General features: G+C 33.5%; 1 protein-coding gene across 6 annotated transcripts; it reads left to right on the top strand.

Annotated features, from left to right (window-relative positions):
• The first annotated feature begins 497 nt into the window (after positions 1-497).
• On the top strand, positions 498-27,452 carry LOC143200767 (uncharacterized). Of its 6 annotated transcripts, none has more exons than XM_076411385.1 (13): positions 501-673; positions 733-767; positions 3,146-3,393; positions 5,869-6,041; positions 8,055-8,253; positions 11,861-12,018; positions 12,075-12,231; positions 13,863-14,004; positions 17,076-17,151; positions 21,081-21,182; positions 21,243-21,393; positions 21,448-21,489; positions 25,984-26,237. In XM_076411385.1, the coding sequence occupies exons 1-13, from the start codon at positions 573-575 to the stop codon at positions 26,077-26,079; spliced, it is 1,680 nt and encodes a 559-aa protein (XP_076267500.1). In that variant the 5' UTR covers positions 501-572; the 3' UTR covers positions 26,080-26,237. The 6 variants fall into 6 exon arrangements, with proteins under 6 accessions (XP_076267502.1, XP_076267505.1, XP_076267500.1 ...); XM_076411386.1 differs by having other exon boundaries at positions 502-673; positions 12,072-12,231; positions 21,448-21,474; XM_076411384.1 differs by having other exon boundaries at positions 502-673; positions 12,072-12,231.
• Positions 27,453-27,741: the final 289 nt, after the last annotated feature.

Here is a 27,741-nt window from a genome sequence, read left to right as displayed (position 1 = left end):
TAATAGCTCGAAATAAGTCCATGTTAAATTTACGTTGCGGCGAAATGACAATCATGTAAATACCTCGGAATATATCTGGATGATAGATTAAATTGGAAACATCATGTTAGACAGAAAGTAGAGCAGATTGGACTCAAAGTCAAGCTACCGTATTGGATAATTGGAAGATACTCTCAACTTGACCTAAAATCAAAGAGATTACTGTTACAACTGTCCCTGCCAAAAGGATTTTTCTAAAATTGCTTTTTTGAATGAAGTTTGATACCTTTAGGTAAACACTTAGTATTAAAACCAGGACAAACATATTCTATAACATTAGAAGCAATATTTCTCGATATAAAATGTATAGTGATGAAGCTATAGAATCATTCATACTCAGTCTACCTTATTTCCCAGTGTTGTTGGTTGCCTAATAATTCGAAATTCTAATTAAAGTAAATCGGGGAGTGGGGGTACGTGTTCTAGGTTTATTAAGAAATTTATTTTATATAAAGTCGCCATATTGTTCCTTCATTACGTTGCGTTATTATCTAAACATTTATAACATATAGTAGTCAGTGTCATCGATTATAATGAAAAAACTGTATTTCTTGAGTTTTATGTTTTTTCTTCTTATAAATATCGTCGATAATGACGATAAGGATTATGGGTTTAAAAATTCTTATAAATTCAGGTATTTTCACATTAACAATTATGATATAAAATGATTTGAATCGTTTTGTTTTATTTTAGCCAATCAGATAACAACGCCTTTGCTGGGAGAAATGGTGAGTTTAGAGTTAAATTAGCTAATATTAGGGTATGGTTGTTTCGGGAGTGGCGTCAAATTGTTAAAAATCATCAATGTCAAATTATCCACTAGATACATTTTACAGTATCTGCCGTGTGACCTCTAAAAATTACCCTATCCCGGTCATTTTGATGATATTGTCCCATCTAGAATATAGAATATCTAGAGTATATTATAATTACATGTTATTAGAATATAACATATATTTATAACCTCAATTTGTCGTCTCACTTTTTCTGCTAAAATTTGTTCTTCTGCTAAAGTTATTGTAAGCTAGCAAAAACATAAAAAAAAACGCACGCACTTGCTTATTTCCCTGTAATCTGCAATAAAACTGTCAACATGTTACAATGTTGCCACATCAAATTTGCCTTTTGGTTTACAACGTTTGCCGGTTTACAAGTTCTAATTGTTATCAGTATTGTCTAATTATTAACAGTGTTGACCAACACCAACACAAATTCAATTTTATAGACTGATTCGGCACCTACAAATTATTATTTTACAGATTAAGATCAATAAAAATTATTTATTTATTTTTAAATTACAATTCGGAATATAGAATTAAGTCACTTGCATGAAATTATTATATCTTATCATATCATTATGATAAGATTAAATAAATATGAATGTTACAAAAGTAGAAGAATTGCGCAAGTATTTCTGGCGAGAATCCTTATTTTCTTCTGTTACTACCTGTGTACATTCTTCCAAAAACGTAGTATCTATGTTCTCCTCATACATTCTAACCAAATACTCACGTATATTCTAAACAACTACACCTAAATCTTGTCCATCATGGTAATTATTTGTCACGATCTCATATTAATTCAACAGACTTAAATATGCAATGATTTTTTGCATGTATTTTTTACAGACCCATTGTTTAAAAATGGTGAATTACACAAAACACAAATATTCAATTTATATTTACCGAGTGACAATTTGAAAACATTCCCCCAAAGAGCTGCATATATAGTCCGTTCAATAAAACAGTGAAGTCACATCATCTGAATTGATGACGTAAAAACGTCGCAACGTTGCCGCATCAACTCTGAGTTCTAGTTCATTTTGGTTTTGGCATATAATAAAATTCTGACCTAAATAAAATAATTAAACAATTACACATTTATAGTATATTGTAGGTTAAGGTTGTGTTTTATTATATTTATGTAAAACTTTTCGTCATGCCACCTATGGGTTAGTGTTCTAGACGCGTTTTTTATGTAATAGTATCCCCTGAAGATCATATTAAACATAGGTATATGTTTAATTTTTTTATAGTATTTACGATTATTGCACATCTTTAGTTTTTAGGTTTTGTTTAAGTTCTATTGTATTGTCTATATTTTATATAGTATATTATTTAAAAATAGCAATTAACACATTCAAAAACAATAAAACATTTTTGAGGTATTATTCCATTCAATAGAAAAATTCCATTCCTTTTTACAGATCCACAGAACATTGAAATATAAAAGTAATCCTACGTCGTTTAAAATTAAATTATAAATTGCATGTTAAGTTTTATTATAATAGTATTCAGTAATTATTTTTTCCTTTTTTTTAAGTCAGTTCCTGAAGGAATTTATAAGTCTCCGTCTCGCTTATACTACCGTTGGAAAATATAACCACATATAAAATAACTGCCCCAAGTAATTATCTCCATTCTTTCCCCTCTCACAATTTATACAGGGAAGGATTCGTATATCTTCGTCTGACATCACGAATTAAAAAAAAAACAGCCGAACCGTGCTTTTGTAGTAATTACTATTTTCATTCGCTAGTTTTTTGACTATCGACTGTTTAAACTGTTTTCGGTCGATAGTTCCCAACGCTAATTAAAAACGAATTTACAAACCGCAATAGGCAATACTTTCGACGTCTTAATGACGTGAGTTCATTGTTATTTTGGAAGGATTTTTAGAAAACAACCCCTAGAGGTTGATCTCGGATATTATTAAAAGGTACTTTCATTCATTCAGTGTCTGACTATAGTTCAGTTCAGACGTGCCATCATCGACTGGCCAAGCGTCTCTTCAGGCAACACTGCGCTGCGATCACCTTTATCTATTTGTAGTTTCTAACGTCAATAAACAACGGCCACATCGTGTAACCATCATCGTTTTATTTCGTTTTAGCTCCATTCGCCGAGCCATATACTCCCAAACGTCCAAAAAGTCCTGAAATTAATTTCCACAAATATATAATACATCAAACTTTCTTAGTTGTTGACTCAAACATCGTCTTGAAGATGCGACAACATTGACATTCGCATATTCCCCGAATGAGAAAAAAATAGGATGTAACTTTCTCTGACTTTCGACTCTTAATATATTTTTTTTTTATTTACAGAGAGCGTTATAGAAGTCTCGGTTAATTGGTGTACTAATCCTGATATTTTACCAGTCAACGCGACTAGTTTTGAGTTAGAACTGCATATAAGCTCAGTGAATCTTATTAATGATCTTGGTTTTTCGCAAGTTCCATTCAAAGTGTCTTTGGATGATATGGACGTTAGAATAACTACTGAGAAGGAGTACGACGTTTTTAATGTTTTTTTCAATAGGCCTATTAAGAAAACATACATTTTAAATGTGAAGGTAGGTATTTCTGTTGATTGTCATGTGCCAGTAATTATATTGATCTGTATGTTATAGACAAAAGAATATCTAACACCGTGATATTATCGTAAATTTCGTTTCACTCTAGTTTTTTCGTCTCTCTATCCTCCTCCCTTGTTTATTTACTTTTAGTATCGCACGAAATGGCGTTCTCGACATTTAAAACTATTTCGGCTGGAGTGACAATGAATTATTAATAAATGTTTTGACTAATAGAAACTAGTCATTTGTTATTCCAACTGTTACCTTTTTTCATCAACTTTTGTTGTCTTAGCACTATATTAGTTCCATTCTCTTCTCTTATACTTCTATTATACTTCTTCGTGAGTAATCCTTACACCATTGTTTATATCTGACAGTCTCCTTTTTACCAACGAGGGTTTATTTCAACTGGACTTACAGTTTAATGTGGGCTCCGAACTACGGTCCTCACCATTCATCCTGCTAATTGGCCAGTTACCAACTTAGAGACCCGGTCTTATCCAGCCTGGTTACTGGATTGACTGGGATTGGAAATCCTCGTCGGATTTTTCACTGTTGTAAAAACATTTATAAATACAATTACAATAATGTATATTTATACCCCAACGGAATTCGACCCCTCCTCTATCACAAGAGTAGGAGGGCCGTCCTGTCGCTTTCACCACTGCGCCAACTGCAGCCGGCTCTTTAAATCCTATATTATTTAATAATCTATGAAAGAATGCTGTATGTCCCTCAAAGAGCTGCATATTTCCAAGCTTTCTATGGATACTTTTCTATAGATTCCTTTGAAATAATTGTATTAAATTGGGTTTATATATTTTTAAAAAAATATATTTTAGTCTCCTTTTACCAACCATGGGTTTATCTGGATTGGGACTAAAGTTTAACGTGGGTTCCGAACCATGGTCCTCAGCATTAAGCCTACCGACTTGCGAGTGCCCAACTTTAAAAATCATCCCAGAAGACATCCGGTCTTACCGAGCCTGGTTATTGGCGTGACTGGGATCATTTTCCTTGTCGGATTTTACACTGTTGCCTAGAACATTCACAAGTTTTAAGCAATCACAAAAATTAATTTACGGCCATGCCCCAGCAGGATTCGAACCCGCGGCTATTGAAAATACTCCTTACTGTTTTCATACATTTTATATATCTGATCTCTAAAAGAGCTAACATCAAGCTGACGTTCTTCGTATAAAGACTCTAGTGAATCCAAGATATATTTTTCATTTTTTGAAGTATTTCAGTGACATGTCCATATTAATATTCAATACAATATACAAACCCGCTAAAACGTATTTATAATAAAAACCGCAACAAATTTATATTTAACAGTAAAAATGCTTACCTCTAAGCCTCTTTCACCTCTTTCACAGGCAAAAGGGGGTCTCAAAGAGGGGGTGATTTATCAAAACAAGCTAAGCATTAAATATACGTTTGCCGTTTTAACATATGTTATAACCTCTGGTTGTTATAATTAAAACTGAAAAATTTCACTGTTACATGTTCGAACATATCAGACAACATTTTACCTTTTTAAATTAGAATAATTTTTTTTAATTTAATTAATATATTGTTACTAGTCGTTTTCATTTAACCTACAATTTGTCTTTATGATAACTTAAATCTAGGTATATAACTAGGAGGACCCATCGGCCCTCTCTCAGTCTCTGGTGAAATAATGTTTATACATGTCACTGCTGTATTTTATATCATATGCACCTCACTACACAACACTACACAAGATCAGATGGTTTGATTCTCTTGAGTCTGTGTCCTGTTCTGGTGGTATTCAAAAATTGCAATATTTCAATATTAGTATGAGAATGGAGTCTTTCCTCATGCCCCCTTGCAATTCTCTTGATTTCTTGACTGACTGTGGGTATCGAAGGTCTCGATGTAGGTAATCAGTCCTATAGTATTTGGGTGAACCCACAATACCTCTCAGGACTTCTGTTCTGAAAACTTTGTATTTTATTTATGTTACTCTTTGCAGAACATCCCCATAATTGAACTCCGTATGTCCATATAGGTTTTAGTATTTGCTTATATAATAGCAATTTATTATGCATTGATAATTGTGATTCTCTTCCAATTAGTCAGTACATGTTTCTATATTTCAATTCCAGTTCTTTTCTTTTCTTCTATATATGTTCCTTCCAGCGAAGTTTTGCATCTTTCCAAGATATTTAGCGTTGTTGCTATATAGAATGATAGTGTTATTTAATGTTATTGGTGCTTGTATGGTCTGTTTATATGTGAACTGCATTTGTACAGATTTATTTTCATTAATAGAATAAAATGAGAAGGAAAATGTTGTCTGACTCTAAAAGGAATTTATAATTTGCGACAGACAATACATTAAAAATATTAATGACGTAAGTTCACTGTACTTCACTGATGTTAGATGATATAATATTTTGTCTTTATCCTGTATGTAATGTAAATTAATCTACTATTCCTTTGTAGCCTTTTGAAAATACATTTAGACCTTTAGAACTCAAGGTTGAAGTGGTTATTGAAAATGACAGTCTTTCTTCCGAAGGGAAACCATTTTCGACTGGCGAGCTCTTATATAAACACGGCTGTGGAATTGAATTTGAATGTCAAACCGGATTATCGATTTCTCTAATCCCAGAAAGGTATGTTTGAATATACTATGTTAAATTTATTGAGAAAAATTAGTACAATACGACAGGTCAATTGAAAAGTCTCCGGCCTACGAGAGTAAAACAAATTTTTTTGGTAAAATTGTTTTTTTCATTCAACATAATTCCCTTCAACGGTGATACACTGATTATAGCGACTCTCCAACTTTTTGATACCATTTTTGTAGTACGATTTGTCCTTTGCTTCAAAATAGGCCTTAGTTTCGGCGGTCACCTCTTCATTCGACGAAAATGTCTTCACGGCGAGCATTCTTTTGAGATCTGAGAACAGGAAATAGTCGCTGGGGGCCAGACCTAGAGAATACGGTGGACGAGGAGCAATTCGAAGCCCAATTCATGGATTTTTGATACGATGCATTTTCTTGGTGAAACAGCACTTTCTTTTTCTTCAAAGGCGGTCTTTTTCGGCAATTTCGTCCTTCAAAGGGTCCAATAACGCTATGTAATAGTCGCTGTTAATGATCCTTCCTTTTTCAAGGTCGCCAATGAAAATTATTCCATGCGCATCCCAAAGTACAGATGCCATAACCTTACCAGCCGACTGATGCGTTTTCCCACGCTTTGGAACGGGTTCATCGTGTGCAGTCCACTCGGATGACCGTCGATTGGACTTCGGAGTGAAATGGTGGAGCCATGTTTAATCCATTGTCACTTATCAATTTAAAAACTTGGGTTTATTATGCTTGATCATTTAAACACTGCTCCAAATCATCAATTCGTCTTTGTCATCCACTTTGCACAGAGCTTTCTCATACCCAAATATTCGTGAATGATATGATGTATAGGTTCAGTTCATATATTTAGAGTGTCTGCTATTTCATTCAGTTTCAATTTACGGTCACTCAAAATCATTTTGTGGCTTTTTAAAATGTTTTCGTCGGCAACAACCTCTTTTGGCCTGCGTTCACCGTCTTCGGTGCTCATTTCACCACGTCTAAACTTAGCATACCAATCCTCGATGATTGACTTTCCTGGGACATTATCCGGAAACTCGACATCAAGCCAAGATATTGCTTCAACTCAAAATGCAATATTTTATCAACACGCGAAATTCTTTTCTATCCATTTTTTTCACAATTACGAAAGTAGCTTCACTCAAAATGCTATAATTCACAAACTAATCACCCGACAGCTGTCAAATTTATACACGCATCCTTTGAGTGTTAGGGCGAACTAAAAAATATATGGATTTAATTCTAGTTGCGCTATCTATGTGTCAGGCCGGGGACTTTTCAATTGATCTATTAAGGTTTGTTTCTCTAAAATATTGACCAAATAAACAAAACGCTTCGATTGACCTGTTATATTAATCCGACTATATTTCATTATTGAACTTTTTACAATATTCCCGGTAACATGCTGATAGTGTGCCAGAAAACGACGTTGGTTTGGCAGCACACAGCCATTGATCCCTTTTCGCACTTCTTCAGCATTTCGATACCGCGTGTCATGCTCTATCGATATGAACGATCTGAACATAGAATCTGCAATAAGAAGGCTGTATCTGGATGGTACAGAACTTCGCTATTGCAGGTCTATTTTGCAACAATACGGCATTCAATGTTTTAAATTGACATCGCTAGACGTCTCAGTTACAGTTTCATTCCTCTTAGTACTTCGTAATACACTATATCATGCTCATCGCACCATGTGCACAGTACGAATTTACGGTCTTGAATATTCTGCATCTGTGTCGATGTGGATGGCTCCCATAGACTAACCCATGACTTTTTATACTTGGGATTGTCGATGTGTACCCGCAACACCCCGCAACAAAAAGTATTCCTATAGTGTTCCTTTCTATTTTCTAAATAACGCTTTGGTTGATGAGTTATAGCGTAATGCGATAGAAATGGCAATGGTAAAATGTTATGCTACTATTGTCTATCTGTAACACATCTCTTATTTCTTGATAAATTTGATTGATAAAAATTGTCAATGCTTTGTGTTTATAACTATTTTATCTTTATTACTGTTTCATTGCAGGAAGGAATTTGTTATGGATAAGGATCGCGAGGTTGTTGTGAACGCAATTGTTGAAAATAAAGCAGATACAGCATATCAGCTCCAAATTCAGTTTGTCGTTTCTGATGGTGTAACATTACAAAATTCCAGCCAATGTTTCAAGTCTCAGTCCTCCTATATATGTAACATTAGTGAACCACTTGAAGTAGGCAAAATTCAGGTAAATATAATTATATTGCATAATAATATATTAAATAAAAGACTATTGAATTGAACATGATAACATGATCACCTGTAGAGGGATATAATCACGAAGGAACGTTCTTGGATATCGATTTTAATGGAGGTTGTTTTGAAGTTGTTTACTGATAACGAGAATAGGAGCTTGTGTTTGATTCCTTTTCTGACGAGAATGGCGGTTCCATCGCCTCGACCCGAAGTTCTATCGTTTCTGTAGACAAAAAAGTGTTCGAAAGAGAGACGATGCGAAGGTTTCAGGAAAGTTTCCTGGATGAGAGCAATGTCGACGTCATAGAATGCCATGACGTCTTTCAATTCTGCTTGCTTTCCTCGTAAGCTGTTTGAATTCCATGTCATCGGTATAAGAGCTTTCGGAACAGCCATTTCCAAGATTTAAAAGGCTGGTGGAAGTTAAAGAAACAGGTAAATGTTGCCGTTTAAGCGGCGACATTTGGGAAAAGACGAGCAAGTTGGTGAGCCAGGGCGATCACTTGCAGGAAAGCGTGCGGGTCAGTAGACGCCTGCATTGAGAAGTTAAGGTCCGGTGTATTGGCTGGAGTAGGAGTTTGAGTTGGAGCAGGCTGGGTAGCGCTGGCTAGTTTTTGGGCTAGCTTCCTGCCACCTTGATTACTCCATGCAGAACCTTGTGGTGGCCTGGTTTCGGTCGGAATATTTGGTTTTCTTGGAGCAGGACGGCAGCTGCAACAGGTGAAGTTTGCGGTGTGAATTTCATCGCAGTTCGCAGTTTCGCTGCATTTTGGAGGTGCTTCTGGGATTTTGGTACAGGATCTAGTGCCGTGACGCCCGGCACATTTGATGCACCAGGGGGATCTCGGCAATACGAGCTGGAATGCCCGAAAAGCTGGCAGTTGAAGCACAGTTTGGTCATATAGATGATCTGTCGCTCTTTGCGAGGGACAACTACCTGATCTTTACACAAATTTGGGATGGAAGAGAAGTTCACGTACCTCGTCAATGGAGAGTGATTCTGGAATGCTTCTTATTATTAACCGGAATGCTCTCTCCTCCGGATGACAGAAGGAATAGTAATCATCGCTTGTGACGACGAATAAGAAAATGCCCTCCTTTTTGTCTCGGGTTATATCAATTGATTTTCAGTCAGTCTTTGGGGAGTTTGAGAAACAGTCGCCGCAAGGATTGGCACTGCTTTTGCTGTGGAGGTTAATATTTGATTAGTGGCCTGGCTACTTACCTGCGCAGGCTGGGTTAGTTTTGAGGTAATTTGTTTCGGGAGTGGCTGTGGGACCGTCCTGGTGATCGGCTTGTTTTGCACTAGTATCGAAAAGTATTACAAATTTAGTAATCGAAGGCTGTACGTTAGCCTTGGCTTTTGATTGGGTAGATTGAATGGCTGGCTTGGCTACCGGATTGGGCTGTGATTTGGAAGCAGTTGCCTGTTTCTCCTTATTGCCGGCCTTCGGCCTCTTCCTTTTTCACACCAAGATAAAACCGTCTTCCAGGTCTTCAGTTTAGTCTGACCATTGTACCGATTTAGCTAGTGTTTGTGTCTGGGGTTCTGTGGCAGCGGGAGGCTTTATTTCCATGGCATCTTTTTGATGCTTCATGAAGTCTGTAATTGTAGCTGTGAGAATTTTGATTTCTTCTTTAAGATCTTCGGAAGCATTTTCGCTCTTTTTCATCTTTTCCGTCTGCTTGTTCAGGGCGTATGTATGTGCTCGAGAGCTCGTCTTCGGAAGATGGTCCATTAGAATTAGGAAAGCTGGGATAGTGATCAGGAGGCGACGTCGGCTCTGACGTACATGACGCCATTACCTTTTCTGTAAATAGGCCTTTTCGGCGCTGCTTTTTTGGCGTAGGCACTGGTGGAAACGCGATAACGGATCGACGGTCTCGGGTAATTCGAGAAAGTTTCGCGTAATTCTCGAAAGCGCAGCTATCATCAATTTAGTAGCATCTATTTGCGTTCTGGCTTTTTGTTTTCTTATATTGAAAGCAAGGTCTTTCTCTGATAAAATTCTGTTTGCCTGTTTTATCCAAAAGTATATAGTGTATATTATTGTTAACATTATATCTCGAAGATCATTAAACAGTGTACAATTAAAAGGTTTCAAATTTACATTTTTTTAAAGGATGTTTCACAAAAAATATGTTATAATATGAACGTGGCAATATCGTGAGATAGCTCAAATAACTATCGACAGTATAATAAAACAATTTTCTGGGGCATGTGATATTGCCTTGCCCCGATTGTTCGATATAGGAACATCTGCAATTGAAGGTATAAATTGAGGTTGCAATTTCTCAGCTCCTGGTAATACATCCCCCGTTAGTATGGAATTAATCCCCTTCACAATTTCCTAAAGGCAGATGAGATGAAAAAAATGTTATGAGCGATGAAATGATTTGTCAAACATACTAGCCAAAGGATCTATATTCTTCAATCCATGAACATTAACAGAGAGAGACCCAAAAAAACAATATATTTATTAGGATAATTAGAATTTTTTTTTGTTTAATGAAATAAGCCCCCTCAAGGTGATTATTAAACTTTTAGTTCACTTTAACAAATTTGTTCTTAATTGGGCAATAAAACTTAAGCACTATTTAATTCCCCAATCGCTTTGCACTAAAATTCCTCTAAAGAAATGTATTGAACTTTGGTTAATCTTCTCTTAAAAGGTTTGCATTCAGGAACCATTATTTTAGTGGAATTTCAACTATCCAATATTTCTAGAATAAAAGTATATGGTCGTTTGAGTAGCTAATTTAGGAAAGGGATTAATTTCTAAAATTAAAAATGAAGTATTTGGTATTTCATATGATTATTAATATGAATAAATGTACCTGTTGGCGCGATTATCCCGCGATTTCGGTTCACCAAATAATAAACTGTGTTTTGAACCGTTTATGGACTTTATTCACTTATTTTAATTTCTATACACTGCATATATTACCTTAAACGTTTACATTCTTGTTCTTTCTTACAAATTAGCGTTGGAAACCATCGACTGAAAACAGTCGAAACAGTCGATAGTCAAAAAAAAGTTTTCAAAAGTTTTTTTTCCATTCGTGATGTCAGACGAAGATGTAGGGATTTTTGTCTGTATAAAAAGGTGAGATAGGAAAGGACGGAGATAAATTCACGTGATAACTTTCAATCATTTTTTAAAGACAGATAAATATTTTTTCAAATTAAAACGATTCTGCATTTCTTTACTATTTGTGCGTCCGGGTAGACAACACTTTCTAGATCGAGAATCCACTGTACTTATTGTACTACCGTCTTCTAAATACTAATGATCTAATAACTTGAACCGAATGAACCGAAACAAATAAACAATTAAGGGGCTATAGAGACCAATAGGATCCTGTCTCGGTTCATACATAGCGATTAAAATAAGTAAGAAATTAAAAGTAGCCACATCCACATGTTAGCTAATATCATCTACATTTCCTAAATCAAATCTCTATGATTATAAAACTTGTTTAAAGACATACCTGAAACGTTTAGAGATGGCTGAACAAATATAGAACAAATTTAGTCTGACTAGAAAAATAGCTTAACTATTCTGGTTTAAAGTTACACGTTTCTCTTTAATTTTCAGAATAAATATATATTCGAAGTTGTATATCCGAACCATTCCTTAGACCGTAATATTACAATCTTTTCAAATATTACTGCATTCGGAGTAAACCAACCTGGATATAAAAATAACTATACTTTATCATTACCAGTTCATTTCGGAAGACTATTAATTAACAGGTAGGTAATTATATTCTCGAGAAAACTTAAAAGTTATATTAATGTCACTTTAGTAGCCAGAGTTCCACGAATGTAAAGTTGTATGGCAAAGAGGACAAAGAACATATTCAAAATTTTACTGTACTCCATAATAGTTCATCGCCAACACATTTTGATTTCAATTTAACAATACCCGTGTTACCAGGATTTGCAACTAAATTAACGAATGTCACAGTAAGTACATTATAGGTCTATATATATATATATATATATATATATATATATATATATATATACAGTCTATCCAAAGTTATATTGTACATACGTCATCTAAATTTGTTAATCAAAATGCCGCAATCTTGCCGTATCAACTCTGAGTTTTAGTTCAGTTTGACTTCAGTTTAAAAAATAGTTTTATTAAATATAATTTATTTTAACGTTATAGTAAATCTAATGTATATATTATCGAAGGACTTTTTACGAAAACTACAATTAACTACACAGTTATAATAGTTTGTGGGCTAGTGTTGTGTTAGATTATATTTATATTAAACTTTTTTCCATACCACCTATGAGTTAGAGTACTAGGCGTATTTGTAGTTGTATCCTCTGGGGGCCTAATCCACCTAATTATCAATTGTATATCCAAGTAATACATTTTAATTTTATTAGATAGTATATGTACCTTTTACGCTTAGTTCTTGTGTCCTTGGTTACAGTGTTTCCTTGTAAAAATATTTTGATATCATTGTATTTCTCCTTCGTTTGTTCTGTTAATACCCGTATACATCTTTTTGGTAAAACTAGATTTTATCACTACATTCTCGGTCTAATATTTGTTTACAGTTCCATCATTTGTCAACATTTTCTTCAATATGTTTAATCGAGTTAATCCAAACCGAAGGTGTTATTAACATTCTTGTTTCCAACACGAAGTACATTATATCTGCAATGACTTATTTTATAAATGTAAATAAAACCTTATCAATTGTTATTGCAACTTTTACCCTTTTCCATCAACTTTTGTTGTCATAACACTATTTTTATTATCATCATCTCATGAGTGACCGTTGGGCATATTGGTCTCATTCTAAAATGTCCATGTGTCATTTAAATACATTGAACACCATTTAAATGCCATATTATCTAAAAGTGTACGAGAAGATGTTCATCCCTCATAGAGATGCATCTCTAAGCTTCCTATGGATACTTTTCAGACTTTTTTTGGAAACAGTTTTGTTCTATCAAATTATGTTTGTATTGAAAAACTACTCACTGTTTTGATACATTTCATATATTTAATATCTGATAGAGCTAACATCAAGCTGATCCTGATTTGTCACCCGCTTTCTATGAAGATGGTTTTTTCGGCGAATTCAAGATCATATTTTTCATTTTGACTGTGCCCATACTAATATTAGTGTAGCTACAACAGGCTAAAAAATATTTTCAATAAAAATCGCAGCAAATTAATATTTAACATTAAAAATGTTTACCTCTCTTACGAATTTTACTGGCAAGAGGGGGCCTCCATTATTTTGTTCCTGATTTGAAATTTATCAAAACGAGCTAAGCATTAAAATGACCTTTGCCAATTTATAACCTCTTATCACTATTGTTTTGAAGAATTTTGTATATGTTTGGCAACTAGACGATTTTGACCGGCTAGTTCGGTTTCATATTCGAACTTATCAGACCGCGTTGTGTCTCTTTTCAACTAGAATAAAATGAGGTGGAAAATAGTTTCAGACTCTAAAATGAATTTAGAATTTGCGGCAGGCAATACATTAAACATCCTGACGACGTATGTACAAAAAAACTTTGGATAGACTATATATGATTTTGTATATTGTTGTTATGTTTAGGGAATAATGGAATCAATTGATCCACGTAGATGGATAGATGTAGATGGATACAGAGTTTATAAATTTATGAATATAACGATTGACAGGTCCAACGATGTTGTCATATTTACAGTGACAACTATATTGAACACCTTCATGATAGGTACGTATTACTCATTAATTATCTATACTCTATTTAAAATAGCAGTGAACTCTTGTCATCTGAATTGATGACATCAAAACGTAGCAATGTTGCCGCATCAACCGTTAGTTTTATTTCATTTTGGCTTTGGCGTACAAAAAATTCTAATATAAATAAAATAATTAAACTGTAAAAAATATAAAATTATAATATGCCTTTTGCTAGGCCCCCTTTTGGTGGTAAATTCCGTTAAGAGGTAATTTTTGATGATATTAAAGCCCTACAATTTTTTTTTATATATATTTTAAAGTCTCTTTTTTACCAACTATGTGTCTATCTGGACTGGGCCTAAAGTTTAGCGTGGGCTCCGAACCACGGTCCTCAGCATTAAGCCTACTGGCGAGTGACCGACTGGCGAGTGACCAACTTTAGAAATCATCCCAGAAGACATCCGGTCTTACCCAGCCTGGTTACTGGAGGGACTGGGATCATTTTCCTTGTCGGATTTTACAGTCTTGCCTAGAACATTCACAAATATTAAACAATTACAAACATAAATTTACGACCATGCCCCAGCAGGATTCGAACCCGTGGCTATCGCATCGCAACAGTAGTAGGACCGTCCATCGCCTTTACCACTGCGCCACCAAGCCGGCTTAAAAAATATTACTAGAAAATATAATTTATTTTAAGATTATAGTACATCTAATGCATTTATTATCAAAGGACTTAAAAATACAATTGATTATACAGTTATAACAATATGCAGTATTTTATTATATTTACTTTGATTTTTTTTTTCAATACCAATGAGTTTTAGATGCGTTTTATATGTAGTGGTATCCTCTGGAGGTCTAATCCAACTATTATATATCCAAGTAATATGTTTCATTTCCATTAACGAGCATATTCACTTTTTTGGTTAGTTCTTATTTGCTTAGGTACAGCGTTTCCTTATAAAAACATTTTGATATCACTGTATTTCTCCTTAGTTTGTTCTGTTACTACCTGTACACATCTTTCTTGATAAAATTAGATTTAATCACTGTATTCTCCCTAATGCATTTGCCATATGCATATGCAATGCAAAACAGTTAGTATTCTTTCTCGCCTCACACATTTTAACCAAATGCTATGGCAAATGAATAATTACTCACATATCTGTATACATAAATCTTTCACACTGTACAATAATATACTACTGCTTATTTTCATGCTCATCACCCTGTCTTGGAAATTTTCAGTAGTGAATCATAATCCCACATTCAGAAAGATTCATTCAAGTGAAAAACTGAACTGTTAATTACCAATCTATCATTCATTATCAACATTTGTTGACAATTCCATCATTTGTCAATTTCTTCTCAATGTACCTGATAACCAATAATGAAACCATTCCTGTTTACAGCAGAACAATTTATTAATGAATGAAGAACAATGAGTTATTACTAAATGTTATGAATAATAAAAGCTAATCAATTTTTGTTCCAACGTTTACTGTTTTCCATCAACTTTTGTTGTCTCAACACTATTTTTACTATCATCTTGTCATTAGGTATATTGTCTCCTTTTCAAATATTCATGTCTCATCTAAATACACATATTGAAATAATAAGTCTTCCTTGATTTTATCATATGGTTTTACAGATAGTATTCTTTTTTAATAGACCTCTTCGTATCTTTACTCCATTTAAATCCTTATTACCTAACAGTCTATGGGAGGATGCTCTGCATCCCCTCAAAGAGCTGCATATCTCTAAACTTTCCATGGATCCTTTAAAGATTAACAAATCCTTCTGAAATAATTGTATTAAATTAAGTTTATGTTGAAGAAACTACTCATTGTTTTCATACATGTCATATATTTGACAACTGGACGTTTGACAACCGGACGACTTTGGCAGTCTGATTCGGGCAGATGTTCGAACCTGACAAACTCTCTCTAAAACGAACCACTTGCGACAGGCACATACGAATTTCAAGATTTTGAATTCTTTGCCTGTCATCTGTTGTTTCTGTTGTTTTCTGACATTTATAACTAGGGTGGTCGCGTGACGCCAATATGAACCCATTTAATTTAGGTGGCAGTTAAAGATGCAATAATAGTAGAATTCCTCAAATTGCATTCCTGCAGCCAATTTAATCTGGTTTGCCATAGCGACTATAAACTAGATGAGTGAAATAAAGAATTACAAAGATATTGATTTCTAGTAATATGCTATAGAAATATTATTAAAAATACATTTATTTTAGAATAAGTGTCTGTATACATATACAGATATCTGTATTCAAACGTTTTTTAGCGGGCTTCGATTTTGTTTGGGTCAACTAATATTCTTGGCTCAATTAGATTCTGTGCATTGGATAACTATACAGAGATAACGATACAGACATAATGAAAATGTGTCAGAGAATAAGTGTGTTTTATCAAAAATTATAAATTGTATTAGATTTTGAGGAGACGGCTCTGCGGGGACAAGATGAGAGCGTCCGGGGTCATTTAGAGGATTTATAAAGTTTGAGCATCTAAAGAATACTTCAGTATTTAAAGGAACGAAAATTAATAATTAGGAATATTGGGAAGGATGTTGTTGATGTTTATGTTACTGCAAAATCTGAACTAGTAGTTATTTTTAGATCTCTTCGCTATATTGAGCCAATTGAGCCAATTGAGCCTTTTTGGACTACTTGGTTTCTGAAAAATGTGATGCAGAAACACTTAGTAACACAATTTTAAGCGTTATAGATCGTTTTATTCAAAATTCATCCAACAATATCGATTATAACACTCTGCAATATTAGGGTTTGAAAACAGACATTTTAGAAAGAACCTACGATATATTTAACAGAAAAAATTTAACTACGAAATGACTTTTTTTAAACCTTATAGATCATTACATCATTATATACGTGTCTTGTTTCTAATATTCAATAATTGTGGGTATTTTTTTAATGTAAATATCAATGTATGTTATCAATTTTTATCTTAAATTGGGTTATTATCACATTTAAATGTTACATGTACACTAATATTTAATATTAAATAAAATAGATTATGACTAATAATACTAATTTTTATTTTTAATTTTTAGGTGAATATCTGAAGTCTATCAACGAGGATAAAATTGTTTATGAAATAAATGCTACCATCCGTTTTCTAAATGAAAGGTAAATAATGTTTTATTAGATAAGGTTAGTTTCATTCGGTCTTACCAGTTCGTAATATACTGCAACTTACTGATTCGGTCTTTGCGTTACACGACTTTATGCCGGTGAATATACCGCTTCGGTTTCAATCATAGACTAATATATAGAGGGTGATATATATAGCCTATGCAAAGTTTTTTAAGTAATGCGTCGTGGATATTTGTATCTTAAATTCTAATCTCAATAAAATAATTGAACAAAAACGTTATCAAATATAATTTATTTATTAACAATTGCATGTCTGAAAAAACGTATTTTACGTTTATTCGAGAACATATTTACTTTTTACGTTTAGGTCTTGTTTCAAGACCTAAAGTCTTGTTTCCTTCGACGGTGGGTGTCGCGACGCAAATTTATTATGAATGGTTGGGACGGCCCTGTAAAATGTAAGTTACGCTAATTGTAGAATTCTTTAGGTTCTATTGTTAGAGGGTTTAAATTATTAGACCTTTTAACTGAAGTTTTTAATATATATGATATGGAAAAAAATTATGACCTGATAAAAAACGTAACGTTCGCAGTATACTGAACGTCTGGTAAATATAGACAGGCAAAAAGATACTAAGAACGGACGTGTTCAACAACGATGATTCCCATCGGCTCGTTGTCTAGTGTTTAAATACCGAGGGTAGACGAAACGTGTCGGATGTTAGACCTGGTAGAGGACTCTTTATGGCGCCTAATCATAAATTTATCAAGAAGACTCGAAATCGTGGAATTTTTGGGAATTCCTTGAGAGTCCGAAACGAACATGTTTTGTCAGCGTGAGAAGTTCCTAGTTGGAAGAGTGTTTCCCACTCCGATATTCTCAGCAAATCGTGGTACAGAAAAGGGTTTCTTGGACCAGCCTTGTCCACCACCACCAAGAACCCGAGGGAGGAGCTTCAGCGATAAAACACTGTGCATCCACAACGAGAAGATAGTCTGTCTGATTGAAGAAGAAACTATTGAATTGAATGAAGAAGAAAGAATTGAATGAGCATTAATTGAAGAAACATTAAAGAAATCATTATATTAATTGAAGTATTATTGAAAGCATCGAATTCCTGTCTATATTAGCCAGTCTACACCTTTCGTTAATAGTAAGTACATGCGATTTGAGTCATAATCCTTTTCCCATGAGGTATTAAGTAATATCTTTTAAATGTATATATATATATATATATATATATATATATATATATATATATATATATATATATATGTATTCTTTATTATCAATTAAACAACTCGTCTTTGGATATTAATTTACTCAAGAAAGAGAGAAAATAAATTCTATTTAATTTACTCTCCCGCATCTCAACAGAGGGGTTTCACCAAGTAAACTGTCAATCTGACTTGCCAAGTAAACTCAGTTGCTAAACTAACTTCAGTCACTTTCACTTTACAAGGCACTGTCCAACTCAATCACTAAACTGTTAATGTCTATTAAAGCCGCAACCAATTTGTGATCCTGAATATCTATTCTTTTCGAGTAATATTACGGAGCCACTTAAAATTTATCAAAATAAAGGCCTAAAATAATATTTGCTGGTTTATAACCTGTAATAGTTATAACTAATATTTTGAATAATTTAGTGTACATCTGATAATCGGACGGCGATCAGCGACCAGTCAGACGTATGCAAAATTCTTGAAAGCAATAGTGATAAGAGGTTTTAACTCTTACCTATAAATTATTCTGGCTGTATAATTAACGGTTGTTCTTAGAAATATTATAACATTAAAATAAATTATATTTGGTAACATTTTTGTGCATTTGAATTTTTTTGTATGTCAAAGCGAAACTGAATTAAAATTCAAAGTTGATGCGGCAACATCGTAATGTTTCGACGTCACAAATTTCCATGACGCATTACAAAAAAAACTTTGAAAATACTATAGAGTAATATATAATACATTGTTAATACGATTATTATGATTTAAACGGGACGCGGATCGACATAAAATGTGCATATAAAATAATAAATTAGGCCGGCTTGGTGGCGCAGTGTTAAAGGCGATGGGACAGTACTCCTACTGTTGCGATAGCCGCGGGTTCGAATCCTGCTAGGGCATGGTCGTAAATTTATGTTTGTGATTGTTTAAAATTTGTGAATGTTCTAGGCAAGAGTGTAAAATCCGAGAAGGAAAATGATCCCAGTCACGCCAGTAACCAGGCTGGGTAAGACCGGATGTCTTCTGGGGTGATTTCTAAAGTTGGTCACTCGCCAGTCTGTAGGCTTAATGCTGAGGACCTTAGTTCGGACTCCACGTTAAACTGTAGGTCTAGTCCAGATAAACCCATTGTTGGCAAGAGGAGACTGTAATATATATAATCTATTTTTTAGACTTCTTGTTCCATTTCGGGAACATTATTGAGATTACAATAATCAGAATTTAAATTGTATTCACAATAGCGTTGGGAACTATCCACTGAAAACGACTACCGATAGTTTAGTAATTGACTACTTTTTACTATCGACTGTTAACTAGTTTAAGTACTTTAAGTAAGTTCGGTAAACTACTTTCAGTCTCTATTTTCGGTTCAACTGATTTGACTGACTACACTTTATTATCGACAGTTTCAGTCATGTATGTATGTCAGTCAGTATGTTAGTCAGTATTAGTATGTTCGGACCTACTAGTTTACCTCAAAAGATTTTTAACGTTCTCTGTTTGCCGTTCAAGCCTAGATCCTGAAAATAATATTTCGAATTTATGCTTACATAGATTTATATGTAATATATATGATTTTATTTGTAGTATGATTATAAATATTAGAACTTCAACAGTTAAGATCAACAATGATTTTTGCACTGAACGACTGCCGATTTTCAGTCACATTAGCTCAGCAATGACATTACACACCAATATCTGATTATTTTAGATAAAACATATATGAACACATGGTACATGCTTTTGAAATTTGATTTCGATTTCGATCCCCTCGATTTCCCCCACTCTCCCTAAAACATCCTGAAGTAGTTCCAATGGGACCACCTCGGAAGTGAATTATTTCGAATAAAAAAGGAATTTTGAAAATCGGTGCATAATTGTCGGATTGATAAAAAATATACTGCCGAACATAGAAATTATTATTGTATTTAAAAATGGTGCAATGATTAAATAGTTGTGAAAGATTAATTAATTTTTTTTTGTTCTGGCCTGGCCTAAAAACCAGGGGACCGGGTTATGTGGGACTGCCTCTGGGCTTTCCAATACACTAACCCCAAAACCGCCTCACAGTTGACCCCTGTGGATCACTGCTGCTACTGTATTAAATTTGGGGATATGTCACCCGCTGATCGGGCAGCTGTTATTGGGCACGACGGCCCGGCGATTCTGTTGATTTGCGAACCTGAGTTAACACACAACTGAATAATGTTATATGGGGCAAAAGTTATGACTGTAGCGACGGATGAGGTCCTTTCAGCCTGGGAAAGGGAGGAGCTTGGCGGTGACGCGATGCTAACCTCCCAGCATGTCGACCAGATCGCGAACAAACGCGTTTTCAGAAGAACTTTAGCTGAGTTGTTGTTTGTGGAATGATTGAGATATGAAGTGCTTGATTTCTGGAGCGTCAGTTTCCGAATGAATTTGATTATTTCTGACAAACCAAGATTAATTGAGAAAATACGATTCAAATATTTAGTGGCCATTTCTCTATTCCTCTATACAATCAAGTCAAATACATAAAAATATAAACATAATTTTACATCATTTAAAATGAAACGGTTCTTTTGAACATTAAGTTCGAGAAGGAATACGTACATGTGTCTGATCGAAATAGTCATTCCTAGTCAAGTTTCTATTTTTTTGACTATAGAATCGAACTAGACAGTTTTGCGACTATTTTCACTCGATAGTTCACGACGCTAATTATATTCTTTATTTTTTATTGATTTTAGTTTGACTCAAAAATCCACGACTATCATTGAATTAAAGACGTCATTACCTCCGAGAGGCATCAAAGACGAAAAGGATGAAACGTCTTCGTCGTACCGACCTTAGTATATTGTGTGGTGTACCTTGGTAATAATAGTGGTGATAATATTTTTTATTGATTTTAGTTTGACTCAAAAATCCACGACTATCACTGAATTAAAGACGCCATTACCTCAGAAAGGCATCAAAGACGAAAAGGATGAAACGTCTTCGTCGTACGGACTTTGGCTTTTTGTGTTACTGATATTATCAGTAATTTTCGTGTATTTATTCTGGGTAATATTTCACTTATTGTGATTAGTATAACATTCAAAGTTTATTTCATTTCAGAAATATAAAATAATTCCCAACCTTATTGTAAGTATATCACATGTAAGTTAGTTAAACTATGCTGTACGAAGGGTACCCATAACTAGAGTTAGAAAGAACCGAGTAAAATCGCCAGTCGCATAATTAGTAATTGACTATTTTTTACTAGTTTTGTTATTAGTTTTATACTTACTAGTATTCGATCTCAATTTATTAAGTTAATCATATTATTCTAAAACTTCTTTTAAGAATATTTTCAATATTTCATGAACTCACGGGATTTGAATTGATGCCGTCAACGTAACTTGAGTTTTAGTTCATTTTACTTCAACATACAATATTCTAACCTAAATAAAATAACTAAACAAAAATACTATTATTAGATTTCACACCACCTATGGGTTATAGTTTAGTCGCGTTTTTTATGCAGTGGTATCTCCTATTTTTCTTTTAGTTATCTCCTATTTTTATTAGGGAGCATACTTACATATAGCATATATAAAAGGCATTTAGTTCTTGTTTCTTTTGGTACAGTGTTTCCTGTGTAAAGTCACTATGATATCACTGTAATTCTTCTTAGTTTGTTCTGTTACAACCTATCTATATTACTATAACATCTTTCTTCATAAAACTAGATTTAATCACTGCATTATCTCTAATGCATTGGTCATATTTGCAAGAAAGTTAGTATTCTCTCATTCCTCACACAATTTAACCAAATGCTCATGTATATTTGACATATACTATACATTTATATATATACAAACATATCTGTGCATATACATTTTTCATACTCTACTGTAGGATTTTGTACAGTTATCATATATTAATATGTACTCACTTTTAAATTAAAATTGCCAATACTTTGAATAAATAAATGTTTCTATTTTCTTGAAAATTATGTAGTTTTCTCGAAGAAAACAGTAATGACTTTCCTGGTATAATATTATGTTTATATGTTAAAACATATCGATATATTAAAATAACAAAAAACAGGCAGTTTAGAGAAGGGTTAAAAGTTTATAAAGGTATTAAAGGGAATTTATAACCTTCTATTAATTTAAGTTAATTAAGATTAAAAGTTAAAAGATTAAATTGGCATGTATAAAATAGCTATGAGTGAAAAATAGAGAAATAGAACACTACGCTTGTCAAGGCTTTCTTCTAGAAAATAATTTCTCGCGCAATATTTACAACAATACGTCTTTAGTTTGTTTACTTGACGTCGGTAGACATTTTCAATAAGAGTTATATTTAGTTTTAGTAGCTCGTAAATTACATCTTGCCAATCCGATTATCGTCCGATATCCGATATCCATAAAGTTTCGCCCTTGAGAAGGTAGTAACAGATCCGTTTTCATCACGTCATGTAACAGGCCAATGGAAAAGTCCCCGGCCTGACACATATATGGCGCTACTAGAATTGTATAAATTTGACAGCTGTAATTGTGATCATTAGTTTGTGACTTATTGCATTTTGAGTGAAGCAACTCTTGTTATTGTGAAAAAAATGTATAAAAAAGAATTTCGCGCATTGATAAAATATTGTTTTTGAAGGGAAAAAATAGGGTTGAAACAAAATCTTGGCTTGATGCCGAATTTCCGGACACTGCCCCAGGAAAATCAACCATCAATGAATGGTATGCTAAGTTTGGACGTGGTGAAATGAGCAACGAAGACGGCGAACGCAGTGGACGCCCAAAAGCGGTTGCTACCGACAAAAACATTTAAAAAATCCACAAACTAATTCTGAATTACTGTAAATTGAAATTGAATAAAATAGCAGACACTCTAAAGATATCAACTGAACGTGTACATAATATTATTCACGAATATTTAGGAATGAGAAAGCTCTGTACAAAGTGGATGCCGCGCGAGCTCACTTTTGACCAAAAACAATGACAAGTTGATGACTCGGAGCAGTGTTTGAAGATGATAAAGCATAATAAATCCAAGTTTTCGCGTGGATTTGTGACAACGGATGAAACATGGCTCCATTATTTCACTCCGAAGTCCAATCGACAGTCATCCGACACGATGAACCCGCTCCAAAGCGTGGGAAAACGCAACAGTCGGCTGGCAAGGTTATGGCGTCTGTATTTTGGGATGCGCATGGAATAATTTTCATTGGCTACCTTGAAAAAGGAAGGACCATCAACAGAAATTATTACATAGCGTTAGTGGAACGTTTGAAGAGCAAAATTGCCGATAAACGACCGCATTTGAAGAAAAAGAAAGTGCTGCTTCACCAAGACAATATACCGTGTCACAAGTCAGTGAAAACGATGGCAAAAATCCATGAATTGCGCTTTAAATTGCTTCCCCATCTACCGTATTCTCCATATCTGGCCACCAGCGACTATTTCCTGTTTTCAGATCTCGAAAGAATGATAGCTGGGAAGAAATTTTCGTCGAATGAAGAGGTGATCGCCGAAACTGAGGCCTATTTTGAAGCAAAGGATAAATCGTACTACAAAAATGGTATCGATTCCCTTGAAGGGAATTATGTTGAATAAAAAAACTAATTTTGTCAAAAAAATGTGTTTTACTATGGTAGGCCTGGAACTTTTCAATTGACCTGTTAAGACTCTTCGTTATATACTTGTAAAACGGATATAATGAAACGGTTTGGAATTGAATTTTTAGTAAATTCGCGTAATACCCATTTTCCGTTCTGGAAGATCTTGTTCCACCGTTTGTAAATCTTTACGAATAGCTAGGCTCTCGTCCAATAATTCTTGTATTTGGGCCGGCCTTGTCCTGACATCAAAATCATCATTCTTAAATCATAGAAATCTAAATCGAGCAACATCAGACGTTACAGAGAAGTTTATAAAAGTGTTTGATGGGTTTTGCCACCAAATTTCTGCAAATCAAAAAGCAAATTCGAGGATTATATGAATATTTCCAGTCAAGACTCTCGAATTTAGTTGTTAGATTAGGTGGTCTGATAGCACAGGTCAACGCAAAATTTGACTTTGACTTGAAATCATTAAATTCCAATTCCTTAGGCCGTAATTAGACGAAAAAAAAATGGCTTGAAAATGTTTGCTTTTTTATTTAGGAAAACGCTTGCACGATATTTTTTATAATCTGTGGTCTTAATTTTTAATTGAAAATTAAACCGGCTAAATGAGCGGTTTAATTATTTTTATTAAGTTTTACTATCAAAATAACTCACAAAAAAAGTAGAATACAATTTAAAAGTGCACGCTTTTATTTATTTTTTTATGTTCATAGGTATTATCTTTTAAATAAACCCCAAATATAGTCTTCCGTCATGTTTTCATTGTATTCATATATTCATCATCAAGCAAATTCCATTGTTTTAAGGCAGAGCCTAAAAGATCTGCTTTACTTTTTGGCAAATTTAAATCCCGAGTTAAATCATCAAAATCTTCTGTAGTAATAAGATGATGTTTTGGTTGTTCTGGCGTAGGTAAAATCTCCTTATCGGAATTACTTCTCTGGGAATTAAGAGAGTTACTTTTTTGCGATAATTTCGGTGGCTCAGGTACCGGCCGTGTCAGATCATGTGCGACTGGAGCAGAAGAGGATTCCAGATGAATATATTCGATAGGTTTTGCATTTTTACCTCTACGTCTTTTACTCGGATTCACAATGCAAAAATAGCGGTCGTTTACGTGATCTTTTGTTTCTCGCCAGACTGACCTTTTCTCACCTCTATACCAACCTAAAATATAGAAATAGAATTTAATATGTATATTATATTTAATTCGCCATTTGATTAAAATTTGCTGATTACATTCCAGACATCTTTTGCAATTATTACAAGCAACATGTGGAGCCCATGTCTTGTCTTGATTCCGAACAGGCCAGTTAAAATATGCTTCGTAGGCTTCACACAGAACGTGAGATGTATTTAATTGGCATTTTACCCCTAGAACTTTAATAAATCGCCCACATATATAACAAACTGTATCAGCATCATATTTACACTTTCGCGACGACATTTTAAGGTACAAAACACCTGATCGTTGTTTATCACTCTACTGCCATCTATCAACACTGTGTGAATGTTTAAATCCCACTCTGATCGCGCGGTATTTTTAAATATATTAAAAATAATTAAAATTAATTAAAAAATTAATACCAATAAAAGGTATTTTCTTTTCATTTTTGTTCATAACACTACGGCTTATTTTATTTTATGAACTTTATTTTTTAAAACCTTTAGCCCCAGTGAGACCCGATCCTAGGACATTATTGTCGGCGAGTCAAACCCTTATCCCGCACGGCTATTTATATTTTGTGTCACCGATCTGTCGGCTATTCCTGATTGCTTGATTTGGACGTTTTTCGTGTTATTGGAATATTTTTATTTGTAGCGCATATTACACAAAAATAACAGGTCTAAAAATTCTTCCTTCATATAAACATTAATCGTGTAAAATTTCAATCATCTTGGTTCTTCCCTTTTTTGTCAAAAAATTATCTTTAATAAATATACAGGTACAAGAGAGGATCGGAATTACACGAAAACATGTAAAATTAATCACTATGCTTATAATTTTTTAATTGAAAAATCTGTTACAGGACACGTTATCAACCACTGAGTCTAATAGATTGATGGAAGAAAGGTCTGATGATAATATCGTCAATATCGATATGAATTTTGAAAAATCCGAATAAGGTGTTTTTGAAGGACTCTCTTGCACTATTATTAATATAAATGTATATACGTATGTAGAACAATGCAAACATTTTAAAATCTATCACATCAACTTGTAAATTGTAAGTCAAAAATACTACCATATTTTCCACCTAAAATATAAAGTAAACACCATTAAGTACATTAATTTTAGTTAGCTTAGTTAAGTTATCATATCACTGCGAAATTAAGATATTTCTCCTTACTTAAATATGTCTCCAATAGGCTTATTGGCAACTATATTTCTTAGTTTATCATTTTAAAAGATACAAAATATCTTCTTATCAAGACCGTGACTCTTGTATCCAAATCATCTCGTCAACTTTTATATTTTAATGAAATAATTTAAACGTGGTTAAAAAATATTTCTTCTTCGAAACAGTAACCAAATTACTAGAATGCTACACTTGCAGTAAAAATTTATGTAAAAATGGGTTTTTGGAGATATCTTAATCTTGGAGATCTATAATTTTCGCATGTTGGACTTCAGTCTTACTGGTATTTTCTTCCTTATAACTTCATTTATTAACTATATTATTGGTCATACTTAAATAAAATTTAATAAAAATATGCATACGGCCATAAAAAACGCTCAGACGGTATATATTATTTCAGCAATAAATGTTGATTTTCAGTAAAAGAATATTGTACACGTACCGTCAAAAAGTGATTCACAAGATATTATATTTAGTGTGGTTAATCGATGGTTATTTTTACGTGTTGATATATTTTAAAATTGTTGCATTACATCATGACATTATTATATATCTAGTATTTTTAAGTTTACAGTGATATTAACAGATTCAAAAATAGTAGAGAAAACAAATTGAGATTATTTTACTGAGATTATTGATATCTTTTCCATCACCAGCTTTTCGATATTATAAGTTTTGTGCTACGGAGGATATCAAAAATATCAAGAACCTTTCAATTCAATGAAAAACGTTAAAAACTACTAATACTTTGGAGATTTATATTTCGCATTTAATATTTTTTGTAACGTTATTTTAATCATTATGGCAGAAAATGTAATATTAAAACTAAAGTTCTAGAGTAGTAGTTAAATTATAAGGAAGGAACAGTGTTATTTTCTCGAAAACCGAAACTTACGCTTTTCATAATCCTGCTGGTTTTTCCCAGATTTTGAAACCTGTTCGGCTCTAACTGTTCGCCGAATTCAGTTCTGCTCATGTGCAAATATGTTATCATGTTGTTATAAAAATAGAATACGTAGTTGGTCATATATTAATTGTATTTTTATTATTTTGTTTTATTCAAATATCAATTCAGTATATTTCAATATCAAATTCAAATATATTTATACTTTTTTATATAAAATGTGTTATTTCCAAAATTTTAATATTTTTATTTACTTCCTGAACCTATTTACCTGCTTAATATATTCGATATTAAATAATAAAATTTAATATTAATATTTCTAATAATCCCGATAGCAAAATAAGTAAATAAATCTGTATATACGTATGCGCCAAACTCGGATTATTCTGTTTTAAAATTAAATGGAGTCAATATGCGCATTCGCCAAATCCGGAAATGTGGAGTAATGTTTCCTCACTTCCGTACACACCTTAATGGAGAGTAAACACATGAACGATGCCAATGATTCGGGCTCTACGCGAGAC

Source organism: Rhynchophorus ferrugineus, unplaced genomic scaffold, assembly GCF_030347505.1.
Source record: "Rhynchophorus ferrugineus isolate W39M unplaced genomic scaffold, kcgeb_rfMv2 rfM8, whole genome shotgun sequence".
Lineage (NCBI taxonomy): Eukaryota > Metazoa > Arthropoda > Insecta > Coleoptera > Curculionidae > Rhynchophorus > Rhynchophorus ferrugineus.
This window is presented reverse-complemented; position numbering and strand designations above follow the sequence as displayed.